Source organism: Lipotes vexillifer, unplaced genomic scaffold (assembly GCF_000442215.2).
Source record: "Lipotes vexillifer unplaced genomic scaffold, Lipotes_vexillifer_v1.1 scaffold8, whole genome shotgun sequence".
NCBI classification, from domain to species: Eukaryota; Metazoa; Chordata; class Mammalia; order Artiodactyla; family Lipotidae; genus Lipotes; species Lipotes vexillifer.
In genome coordinates, this window is record NW_006781519.1 from 6,583,512 (window position 1) to 6,595,632 (window position 12,121).

The window sequence follows — 12,121 nt, forward strand, 5'->3', positions numbered from 1 at the left end:
TTTGTGCTGTCTAACTACATCTCATGCCCACTAGATGTTGACCTCTATAGAGGAGAATTTCTGTAAAGGCATAAGTTTTGAGGGAACAGAACCCTGGTTTGCTGTGGAGCTTCATTTCATCTTTGGTTTCAGGATTCCAGTGATTTGGCCTCATGCGCTTTTTTAAAAAACACAGTGACTGAAGCAAACTTATCTTCCTCTTTGTTTTTCATTTCTTTTTCCTGTTTTCTGCCCTATTGAGAAGTTTGTGTTCTTTGATGAATGTTTCTCGGCCAAGGCAGAGAGGAGTTGTGTCCGTGTTGTTCTTGTATGTATCACATGATGAGGCAGGATGCACGCAAAGGTGGCTAAACAGGGGCCATTGCTAGAAGTTTCACGAGAGGAAAGCCCTTAAATGTTTTCTGGCTTTGGCAATTTCCTTCTTGTTTGGTCCCCAGACTTCTGAGTATATTTTGAGGAAAGCTCGAACTTAAACCTTTAACAAATATAGAGTATGGATCATGGTTTTAAGGTCTAAAGGATCCTCCAAAGATAATTATCATCTGATTAGAATTAAATGCATTTCCAATCAGTTCAGAAAGCATTTTTGAGCACACGCCAAGCACCAGGCTAGCAATAAGTATTCGAAGACTCAAAAACCTGTGTTCAAGGCATACAGGCCTTTTTCTCCCTGGAAGGAAAGGTGTTCATTTATTCATTCACTCATTCATTCGTTCATTCATTAGACAAGTGCTTAGTGGGAGACTACCATGTGCCAGGTACAGTGGTAAAAGCCAGGGACTATGTAAACAAGAGGAAACAGCTCTTACCCTTATGGAGCATATGTAAATAGGTGCATAAGTGTAAATTACAAATTCAGTATGCAGCAACACCGATTGGTATAGAGTTGTATGTAAAAGGGCCTTGTCAGAAAACCATGGAAGTCTTCACAAGAATGGCAAGCTTGGGGCTTCCCTGGAGGCACAGTGGTCGAGAGTCCACCTGCCGATGCAGGGGACATGGGTTCATGCCCTGGTCCAGGAAGATCCCACATGCCGTGGAGCGGCTGGGCCCGTGAGCCGTGGCCACTGAGCCTGTGCATCCGGAGCCTGTGCTCCGCAACGGGAGAGGCCACAAGAGTGAGAGGGCCACATACCACAAAAAAAAAAAAAAAAAAAAAAAAAAAGAATGGCAAGCTTGGTCTTCGTCTTGAAAGATGAAATAGAATCAGTGAAAAGGAGGTGGGATTGGAAAGTGGAGAGGCACCCCAGATAAAGAGAGTAATATGTGCAAATACATAAAACTGTAGAGTTAATAAAAATAGCTAAAGCTTATTAATTGTGTATTACACGCCAGGTACAAGTCTCAGTACTTTATGTATATCCACTCATTTAATCCTCAAAACCCCTTCTGAGGTAGCTACTACTATTATTCCCATTTTAGAGATGAGCAAACTGAGATATGGAGAGATTAAATAACACACTCCCAGAAGATTAAGTGAAGCCAGAGTCTTCTTGAGAGTAAGCAGAGCTGGGGTGCCCAGGCATGTGACGGCCTGAGTGCATGATGTGGTCAGCGCCAAGGTCCTCAGGGGAAAGAAAAAGAACAAAAAGAAAAATAGTTGGGCAGGCCTTCAAGATGGTGGAGGAGTAAGACGTGGAGATCACCTTCCTCCCCACAAATACATCAAAACTATATCTACGTGTGGAGCAACTCCTACGGAGCACCTACTGAATGCTGGCATAAGACCTCAGACTTCCCAAAAGACGCCCTCAGGCAACCTACGCACAGAGGTGGGGCCAAATCCAAAGCTGACCCCCAGGAGCTGTGCAAACAAAGAAGAGAAAGGGAAATCTCTCCCATCAGCTTCAGGAGCAGCGGATAAAATCTCCACGGTCAACTTGATGTACCCTGCATCTGTGGAAGACCTGAGTAGACAACGAATCATCCCAAAATTGAGATGGTGGACTTTGGGAGCAACTGTAGCCTTGGGGTTTGCTTTCTGCATCTAATTTGTTTCTGGTTTTATGTTTATTGTAGTTTAGTATTTAGAGCTTATTATCATTGTTAGATTTGTTTATTGATTTGGTTGCTCTCTTCCTTTTTTTTTTTTTTAATGTATATATTTTTCCTTTTTCTCTTTTTGTGAGTGTGTATGTGTGTGCTTCTTTGTGTGATTTTGTCTGTATAGCTTTGCATTTGCCATTTGTCCTAGGGTTCTGGCTGTCCAGTTTTTTTGTTTGTTTGTTTTTTAGTATAGTTTTTAGCTCTGCTTATCATTGGTGGATGTGTTTTTTGGTTTGGTTGCTCTCTTCTTTCTTTCTCTCTCTTTTTTTAATTACTTTTTTATTTCTTTATTTTTAATAATTTTTTCTATTTTAATAACTTTCTTTCTTTATTTTCTTTCTTTCTTTCTTTCTTGTTTTCCTCCCTTTTTTTCTGAGCCATGTGGCTGACAGGGTCTTGGTGCTCTAGCCGGTGTCAGATCTGAGCCTCTGAGGTGGGAGAGCAGAGTCCAGGACACTGGCCCACCAGAGACCTCCCGGCCCCACGTAATATCAAATGGCGAGAGCTCTCCCAGAGATCCCCATCTCAATGCTAACACCAAGCTCCACTCAATGACCAGCAGGCTACAGTGCTGGACACACTATGCCAAACAGCTAGCAAGACAGGAACATAACCCCACCATTAGCAGAGAGGCTGCCTAAAATCATAATAAGGTCACAGACACCCCAAAACACACCACTGGACACAGTTCTGCCCACCAGAAACACAAGATCCAGCCTCATCCACCAGAACACAGACACTAGTCCCCTCCCCCAGGAAGCCTACACAACCCACTGAATCAACCTCACCCACTGGGAGCAGACACCAAAAACAACGAGAACTACAGACCTGCAGCCTGTGAAAAGGAGACCCAGACACAGTAAGTTAAGCAAAATGAGAAGACAGAGAAACACACAGCAGATGAAGGAGCAAGGCAAAAACCCACCAGACCAAACAAATGAAGAGGAAATAGGCAGTCCACCTGAAAAAGAATTCAGAGTAATGATAGTAAAGGTGATCCAAAATCTTGGAAATAGAATGGACAAAATACAACAAACGTTTAACAAGGACCTAGAAGAACTAGAGAGCAAACAAACAATGATGAACAACACAATAAATGAAATTAAAAATTCTCTAGAAGGAATCAATAGCAGAATAACTGAGGCAGAGGAACGGGTAAGTGACCTGGAAGATAAAATAATGGAAATAACTACTGCAGAGCAGAATTTTAAAAAAGAATGAAAAGAATTGCGGACAGTCTCAGAGACCTCTGGGACAACGTTAAACACACCAACATTCGAATTATAGGGGTCCCAGAAGAAGAACAGGAAAAGAAAGGGACTGAGAAAATATTTGAAGAGATTAGAGTTGAAAACTTCCCTAATATGGGAAAGGAAATAGTGAAACAAGTCCAGGAAGTGCAGAGAGTCCCATACAGGATAAATCCAAGCAGAAACATGCCAAGACACATATTAATCAAACTATCAAAAATTAACTACCATTAAATTGTAGCAAGGGAAAAGCAATAACTAACATACAAGGGAATCCCCATAAGGTTAACAGCTGATCTTGCAGCAGAAACTCTGCACGCCAGAAGGGAATGGCACGATATATTTAAAGTGATGAAAGGGAAGCACCTACAACCAAGACTACTCTACCCAGCAAGGATCTCATTCAGATTTGATGGAGAAGTTAAAACCTTTACAGGCAAGCAAAAGCTAAGAGAATTCAGCACCACCAAACCAGCTCTACAACAAATGCTAAAGGAACTTCTCTAGGCAGGAAACACAAGAGAAGGAAAAGACCTGCAATAACAAACCCAAAACATTTAAGAAAATGGTAATAGGAACATACATATTGATAACTACCTTAAATGGAAATGGATTAAATGCTCCCGCCAAAGGACACAGACTAGCTGAATGGATACAAAAACAAGACCCGTATGTATGCTGTCTACAAGAGACCTACTTCAGACCTAGGGACACGTACAGACTGAAAGTGAGGGGATGGAAAAAGATATTCCATGCAAATGGAAATCAAAAGAAAGCTGCAGTAGCAATTCTCATATCAGACAAAATAGACTTTAAAATAAAGACTATTACAAGAGACAAAGAAGGACACTACATAATGATCAAGGGATCAATCCAAGAAGAAGATATAACAATGATAAATATTTATGCACCCAACACAGGAGCACCTCAATACATAAGGCAAATGTTAACAGCCATAAAAGGGGAAATCAACAGTAACACAATCATAGTAGGGAACTTTAGCACCCCACTTTCACCAATGGACAGATCATCCAAAATGAAAATAAATAAGGAAACACAAGCTTTCAATGATACATTACACAAAATGGACCTAATTGATATTTACAGGACATTCCATCCAAAAACAGCAGATTACACTTTCTTCTCAAGTGCTCATGGAACATTCTCCAGGATAGATCATATTTTGAGTCACAAATCAAGCCTCGGTAAATTTAAGAAAATTGAAATCGTATCAGGTGTCTTTTCCAACCACAGCGCTATGACACTAGATATCAATTACAGGAAAAAAAAATCTGTGAAAAATACAAACACATGGAGGCTAAACAATACACTACTAAATAACCAAGAGATCACTGAAGAAATCAAAGAGGAAATCAAAAAATACCTAGAAACACATGGGAGTGAAAACATGACAACCCAAAACCTATGGGATGCAGCACAAGCAGTTCTAAGAGGGAGGTTTATAGCAATACAATCTTACGTCAGGAAACAAGAAACATCTCAAATAGACAAGCTAACATTACACCTAAAGCAATTAGAGAAAGAAGAACAAAAAAAACCCAAAGTTAGAAGAAGGAAAGAAATCATAAAGATCAGAGCAGAAATAAATGAATAAGAAATGAAGGAAACAATAGCAAAGATCAATAAAACTACAAGCTGGTTCTTTGAGAAGATAAACAAAATTGATAAACCATTAGCCAGACTCATCAAGGAAAAAAGGGAGAAGACTCAAATCAATAGAATCAGAAATGAAAAAGGGGAAGCAACAACCGACACTGCAGAAATACAAAGGATCACGAGAGATTACTACAAGCAACACTATGCCAATAAAATGCCAATAAAAAGGACAACCTGGGGCTTCCTTGGTGGCGCAGTGGTTGAGAGTCCGCCTGCCGATGCAGGGGACACAGGTTTGTTCCCCAGTCCAGGAGGATCCCACATGCTGCGGAGCGGCTGGGCCTGCGCGTCCAGAGCCTGTGCTCCGCAGCGGGAGGGGCCACAGCAGTGAGAGGCCCGCGTAACGGAAAAAAAAAAAAAAAAAAGGACAACCTGGAAGAAATGGACAAGTTGTTAGAAAAGCGCAACCTTCCAAGACTGAACCAGGAAGAAATAGAAAATATAAACAGATCAAGCACAAGCACTGAAATTGAAACTGAATAAAAATCTACCAACAAACAAAAGCCCAGGACCAGATGGCTTCACAGGTGAATTCTATCAAACGTTTAGAGAAGAGCTAACACCTATCCTTCTCAAACTCTTCCAAAGTATAGCAGAGGGAGGAACACTCCCAAACTCATTCTACGAGGCCACCATCACCCTGATACCAAAACCAGGCAAAGGTGCCACAATGAAAGAAAACTACAGCCAATATCACTGATGAACATAGATGCAAAAATCCTCAACAAAATACTAGCAAACAGAATCCAGCAGCACATTAAAAGGATCATACACCATGACCAAGTGGGGTTTATCCCAGGAATGCAAGGATCCTTCAGTATATGCAAATCTATCAATGCGATTAACCATATTAACAAATTGAAGGAGAAAAGCCATATGATCATCTCAAGGTGCAGGAAAAGCTTTCAACAAAATTTAATACTCATTTATGATAAAAACCCTCCAGAAAGTAGGCATAGAGGGAACTTACCTCAACATAATAAAGGCCGTATATGACAGACCCACAGCCAACATCGCTCTCAATGGTGAAAAGCTGAAACTCTTTCCACTAAGATCAAGAAAAAGGCAAGGTTGCCCACTCTCATCACTATTATTCAACATAGTTTTGGCAGTTTTAGCTACAGCAATCAGAGAAGAAAACGAAATAAAAGGAATCCAAATCGGAAAAGAAGAAGTAAAGCTGGCACTGTTTGCAGATGACATGTTACTATACCCGGAGGATCCTAAAGATGCTACGAGAAAACTACTAGAGCTAATCAATGAGTTTGGTAAAGTAGCAGAATACAGAATTAATGCACAGAAATCTCTTGCATTCCTATACACTAATGATGAAAAATCTAAAAGAGAAATTAAGGAAACACTCCCATTTACCATTGCTACAAAAAGAATAAAATACCTAGGAATAAACCTACTTAAGGAGACAAAAGACCTGTATGCAGAAAACTGCAAGACACTGATGAAAGAAATTAAAGATGTTACAAACAGATGGAGAGATATACCACGTTCTTGGATTGGAAGACTCAACATTGTGAAAATGACTGTACTACCCAGAGCAATCTACAGATTCAGTGCAATCCCTATCAAACTACCAATGACATTTTTCACAGAAGTAGAACAAAAAATTTCACAGTTTGTATGGAAACACAAAAGACCCCAAATAGCCAAAGCAAGCTTGAGAAAGAAAAACGGAGCTGGAGGAATCAGACTCCTAGACTTCACACTATACTACAAAGCTACAGTAATCAAGACAGTATGGTACTGGCACAAAAACAGAAATATCGATCAATGGAACAGGACAGAAATCCCAGAGATAAACCCATGCACATATGGTCACCTTATTTTTGATAAAGGAGGCAAAAACATACAGTGGAGAAAAGACAGCCTCTTCAATAAGTGGTGCTGGGAAAACTGGACAGCTACATGTAAAAGAATGAAATTAGAACACTCTCTAACAACATACACAAAAATAAACTCCAAGTGGATTAAATACCTAAATGTAAGGCCAGACACTAAAAAACTCTTAGAGGAAATCATAGGCAGAACACTCGATGACATAAATCACAGCAAAATCCTTTTTGACCCACTCCTAGAGAAATGGAAATAAACACAAAAATAAACAACTGGAACCTAATGAAACTTCAAAGCTTTTGCACAGCAAAGGAAACCATAAACAAGACAAAAAGACAACCCTCAGGATGGGAGAAAATATTTACAAACAAAGCAACTGACAAAGGATTAATCTCCAAAATATACCAGCAGCTCATGCAGCTCAATATCAGAAAAACAAACAACCCAATCCAAAAATGGGCAGAAGACCTAAATAGACATTTCTCCAAAGAAGATATACAGATTGCCAACAGACACATGAAAGGATGCTCAACATCACTAATCATTAGAGAAATGCAAATCAAAACCACAATGAGGTATCACCTCATACCGGTCAGAATGGCCGTCATCAAAAAATCTACAAACAGTAAATGCTGGCGAGGGTGTGGAGAAATGGGAACCCTTTCTTGCACTGTTGGTGGGAATGTAAATTGGTACAGCCGCTATGGAGAACAGTATGGAGGTTCCTTAAAAAACTAAAAATAGAACTACCATACAACCCAGCAATCCCACTACTGGGCATATACCCTGAGAAATCCATAATTCAAAGACAGTCATGTACCACAATGTTCTTTGCAGCTCTATTTACAATAGCCAGGAGATGGAAGCAACCTAAGTGTCCATCGACAGATGAATGGATAAAGAAGATGTGGCCCATATATACAATGGAGTATTACTCAGCCTTAAAAAGAAACGAAATTGAGTTATTTGTAGTGAGTTGGATGGACCTAGAGACTGTCATACAGAGTGAAGTAAGTCAGAAATAGAAAAACAAATACCGTATGCTAACACATATATGTATGGAATCTAGAAAAACAAAATAATGGTTCTGAAGAACGTAGTGGCAGGACAGGAATAAAGACGCAGACGTAGAGAATGGACTTGAGGACACGGGGAGGGGGAAGGGTAAGCTGGGACAAAGTGAGACAGTAGCATTGATATATATACACTACCAAGTGCAAAATAGATAGCTACTGGGAAGCAGCCGCATAGCACAGGGAGATCAGCTCAGTGCTCTGTGACCACCTAGAGGGGTGGGATAGGGAGGATGAGAGGGAGACGCAAGAGGGAGGAGATATGGGGATATATGTATATGTAGAGCTGACTCACTTTGTTATACAGCAGAACCGAACACACCATTATAAAGCAATTATACTCCAATAAAAATGTTTAAAAAAAAAAAAGTCAGCAGAGGCAGCATCTGAGGCGAGTTAGAGGCCACACTCTGAACTACTCCATAATTCGATGTGGCTGCACAGCAGGGTGAAATGATGGCAGGAGTGTATGCTGAGGGTGGCAACAGACGCAGGAGACAAGATCTCCAAGACCTTTACGTGCCATCATAATACAGAGTTCAGACTGTCTCTCATGGTCCAAAGGTTTTTCACCTGGCTTTGTACCAACTTTTTAATTTTTTTTTTATTTTTATTTTTTTGCGGTACGCGGGTCTCTCACTGTTGTGGCCTCTCCCGTTGCGGAGCACAGGCTCCAGACGCGCAGGCTCAGCGGCCATGGCTCATAGGCCTAGCTGCTCCGCAGCATGTGGGATCTTCCCGGACTGGGTCACGAACCCGTGTCCCCTGCATCGGCAGGTGGACTCTCAACCGCTGTGCCACCAGGGAAGTCCTATACCAACTTTTGCATGTAGATTTTTTGCAAGAAAAATTCCACGTCTCACTTCCAAAGGTGATAAAGAGCCACTGCAAGCTCTTCAAGCATGGGGACGACGGCTTGGTGTTTTGCACTCCAGAAAAATCATACTGGCTGGGATGGAGAGAAAGGATGCAGGAGGAGAAAGAGAGTAAAACCGGACCTAAAAGTTAAGGTCAAAGCACAGTTGGGTTTGAAACTTGGTACGTCCAAGGCCTCTTCTTGGCAAAGTAGATCTCAGTCATAATCGAAATCATAATCACTTCTTTCCCAATCTTTACATCTTTTTTCTTACCCTTCCCCTCCCTTTTCAATTTCCTTCGAGGGAAACAAAGCCTGAATCGCTGGATAGGTATGCAAAACTGAATGCGTGCAGGTGGCCCGGCACAGCTGGAGTTACATGTACAAATCGGGGTGAAATACACACAGCTGAAGAGTCCTTCGGTCAGGCTGTGTTTTGCAAGGCTCCTGGACTCTGCAGATGGCATTTTGGTGGGCTTATGCTTTCTGTCTGGTAGCATTATTAGAAATTAAATGTTCAGTTTAATTACAGTATCTCAAGAAAAAACGTGTAAAAGGCTGTTACTCTACAAGAGAAAAGCTGTGACCCCTGTAAATAAATTCTATTATTTTAAATACATTTCCATTTAAACCATCACACGTTGTGAACCCAGCAAGCTCTGAGAAAGTCTACACTACTATTGCTGTTTTGCCTCAGTTCTTGGCTAAATACTTGCATAATTTTATGAGCATCAGAACAGTTCTACTGGAACTTGAAATAAAACAATTTTTCCTTCAAATATGGCAAGGATTTGCAAAATTAGATAGATAGATACATAGGCAGACAGACAGACAGACAGTCTACCCATGGACCCAAGCACTGTGCTAAGGACTTTACATGGTGATCTGATTCATTCTTTACCTTAGTCACATGGAGAATGCTTCATTATTGCCCCTCTTACAGATGAGGAAGCTGAGATTTGGAAAGGATAAAGGACATTTTCCAGCAGGATTTGAACCCAGATCATTTAAATTCAAACACCGTGCTTTTTTTTTTTTTTTTTTTTGTCTCTTTCCACCATGCAGTCTTTCCAGCTAATGTGACGGGCAATTGGATAATACCCTTTCACTCAGTGGATACATTCAAAAGTATACAACTTTTAATTCAGGAAGACGACCAAAAAACAGAGCAGTCCTTTCTGGGACCAGGTATTTGCCAAAATCTTTCCCCTGCGAAGTCTTATGAGGACAATTGAGATTCCCTGAGATTGCCAAGGAACTGAAGATTTTTCTTTTCTTCCCAAGTGACAGAAACCTTCTAGAGCAAGCCAAATCCATCCAAAGGACTTCCAAGCAGATTCTGTAGTGTTGAGTTTCTGTATTTTTTCCCATCTCCATCGAACTTCTTATAGGTCCAAGTCCAGTAGAAGGAGAAAAAGGGGACAAGCAAGATTGTGATACTCACCACACACAGTATGGAGTCACCCACCCAAGAAACCAGTGAGGGCAAATCCATCTCAGCAAGATCCAGGCCATCCTAAAATCCTAAATCGAGGACCATCTCATGCTTCATATCGTATACACAGGGACTAAATGTTTTTCTTTTCATCCTTCTTGTTTTAGTGATACACAAATCAGGGTTTCCAAGCCCAAATTATTCTGTAGACTAGTATCTCATCTATACTTTATGAAAAATGAGGAGGGCAAGGAGAAACATGTTTCAAACACTCTCACCAAGGAAGATCTTGGAGGAAGAGAGGATGTGTTAAAAATTCGCCACGAATCAATAAATATGAAACTAATGTCTCTTCTACCAGAAAAGAAAAAGACATGCTGCCGATCATAATCATGATAACAACTGTCATTTATTGAGAATTTAATATGTGCCAAGTAGATACGTGCATATCTCATTTAATTTTCACAACAATTCTATGAGATAAGTATTTTGTTACCATATTTCATTGAATCTAAAAGCCATCAATTATAAGACACACCATTAATTTATGTACTCCTAAGAATAAAATAATGCTGCCAACTAAATTGTGACACGCCATCAAATGTAAGATGCTTCCAATTTCAGAAATGTTAAAATGTGCCTCTTACACTCCATGAAATAAGAAATCACTCTGTTGTCTGTAGAAATACAGAGAAATAGAAATAGATGTTAAGTAACTGGGTCCAAGGCCTCATAGCTGGTTAGTTGTAGAGACAGAATTTGAACACAAGCCTAATTCCAAAGTCCACACTTTCAACTTCTATACTATGAAACACCTGTGATTATTAATGATAAAATTATATCACCACAAAGGGGTTTTGCAGTCACTGAATCCTAAAGCTTCATTTGACAGGTGGGGAAACCAAGGCTTAGAGAAAAGAAGCCAGTTTCAAAATAAGATGGGCAGTGAGTGACTCTAGTCTGGGGTCTTGCACACTATTTAGGGCCTTCACACATACCCACTCCCCTCCAGCCCCTGCCCCCAGGCTACCTTGTCTTTTAGCCAAGAGATACTGGCCCCACTCACAATTTAGTAACTGGCCTTGCTTCCAGTGTGACAGCTGAAGAAGCCAGGCATCCACACACTAGAATCCTAACATACAGCTCCAAGAAAACAGTACCTCAGGACCAGCCTGAGCACTCAGGATCTGTTATACCAAAAATTTAAATCACAATCTTGGCTCCAGTGAGTTTAAGTCTCCCTTTTGTCTTCTGTCAAAGAGGTTAATAATGGTTTCTCCTCCCAAAGGGTTGTTGCAAAGATTAAAACACATATTCCAAACAAAGCCCTTAACACAGTGCCTGGCATATGGTAAGCACCCATTACTATCTATCTATCTGTCTATCTATAGAGGTATAATTTTATATATGTTATTATTATAAACATGAAATTATGTTATTTGTGTATTGTTATTTAAAAGGAAACCTCCAAATCCAAATGTGGAATATAGACATATTATTTGATTTCAGAAATGGAATATAAAACAATGCTTCTCAAAATTTGATGCTTATACAAATCCCTGGGGATCTTGTTAAGACGTAGATTCTGATTTGGCAGATCTGGTGTGGAGCCTGGAAATCTGACAAACTCTCAGATGATGCTGAAGCTGCTGAGCCAGGGGTTGCAGTTTGGATGTCAGCAGAATAGAAGAGGCAGCTGATTTATCTCTTTATCATAAATTTCAAAATAAAACATTGCAATATAGTTCCACATATACTTGTTAAACACCCACAAAGTTCCAAGACCTGTGCCAGGCACCAGGGGAGGGAGCAATGAGGAAAAGCAACTGAGGTCCCTACCCTTGGGGAGCTCCAAATAGACTGGAGAACACAGGCATAAAACAAGTAATTTCATCTGGTGACTGTGCTGTAGAGGGAGATGCAAGATGCTGCAGGA

The 12,121-nt window shown here is 40.5% G+C and overlaps 1 protein-coding gene across 6 annotated transcripts in view; it reads left to right on the plus strand.

Moving 5' to 3' along the window:
* Positions 1-12,121, plus strand: part of CADPS (calcium dependent secretion activator) — a 475,342-nt gene that overhangs the window by 353,574 nt on the left and 109,647 nt on the right. Inside the window, exon 18 of one of the 6 annotated variants that reach the window (XM_007454765.1) lies at positions 1,242-1,259. The exons of the other annotated variants lie outside the window; for them this stretch is intronic. Coding sequence (XP_007454827.1) covers positions 1,242-1,259 — 18 coding nt within the window. The remainder of the gene's footprint in view (positions 1-1,241; positions 1,260-12,121) is intronic. 6 annotated transcript variants of the gene reach the window in all.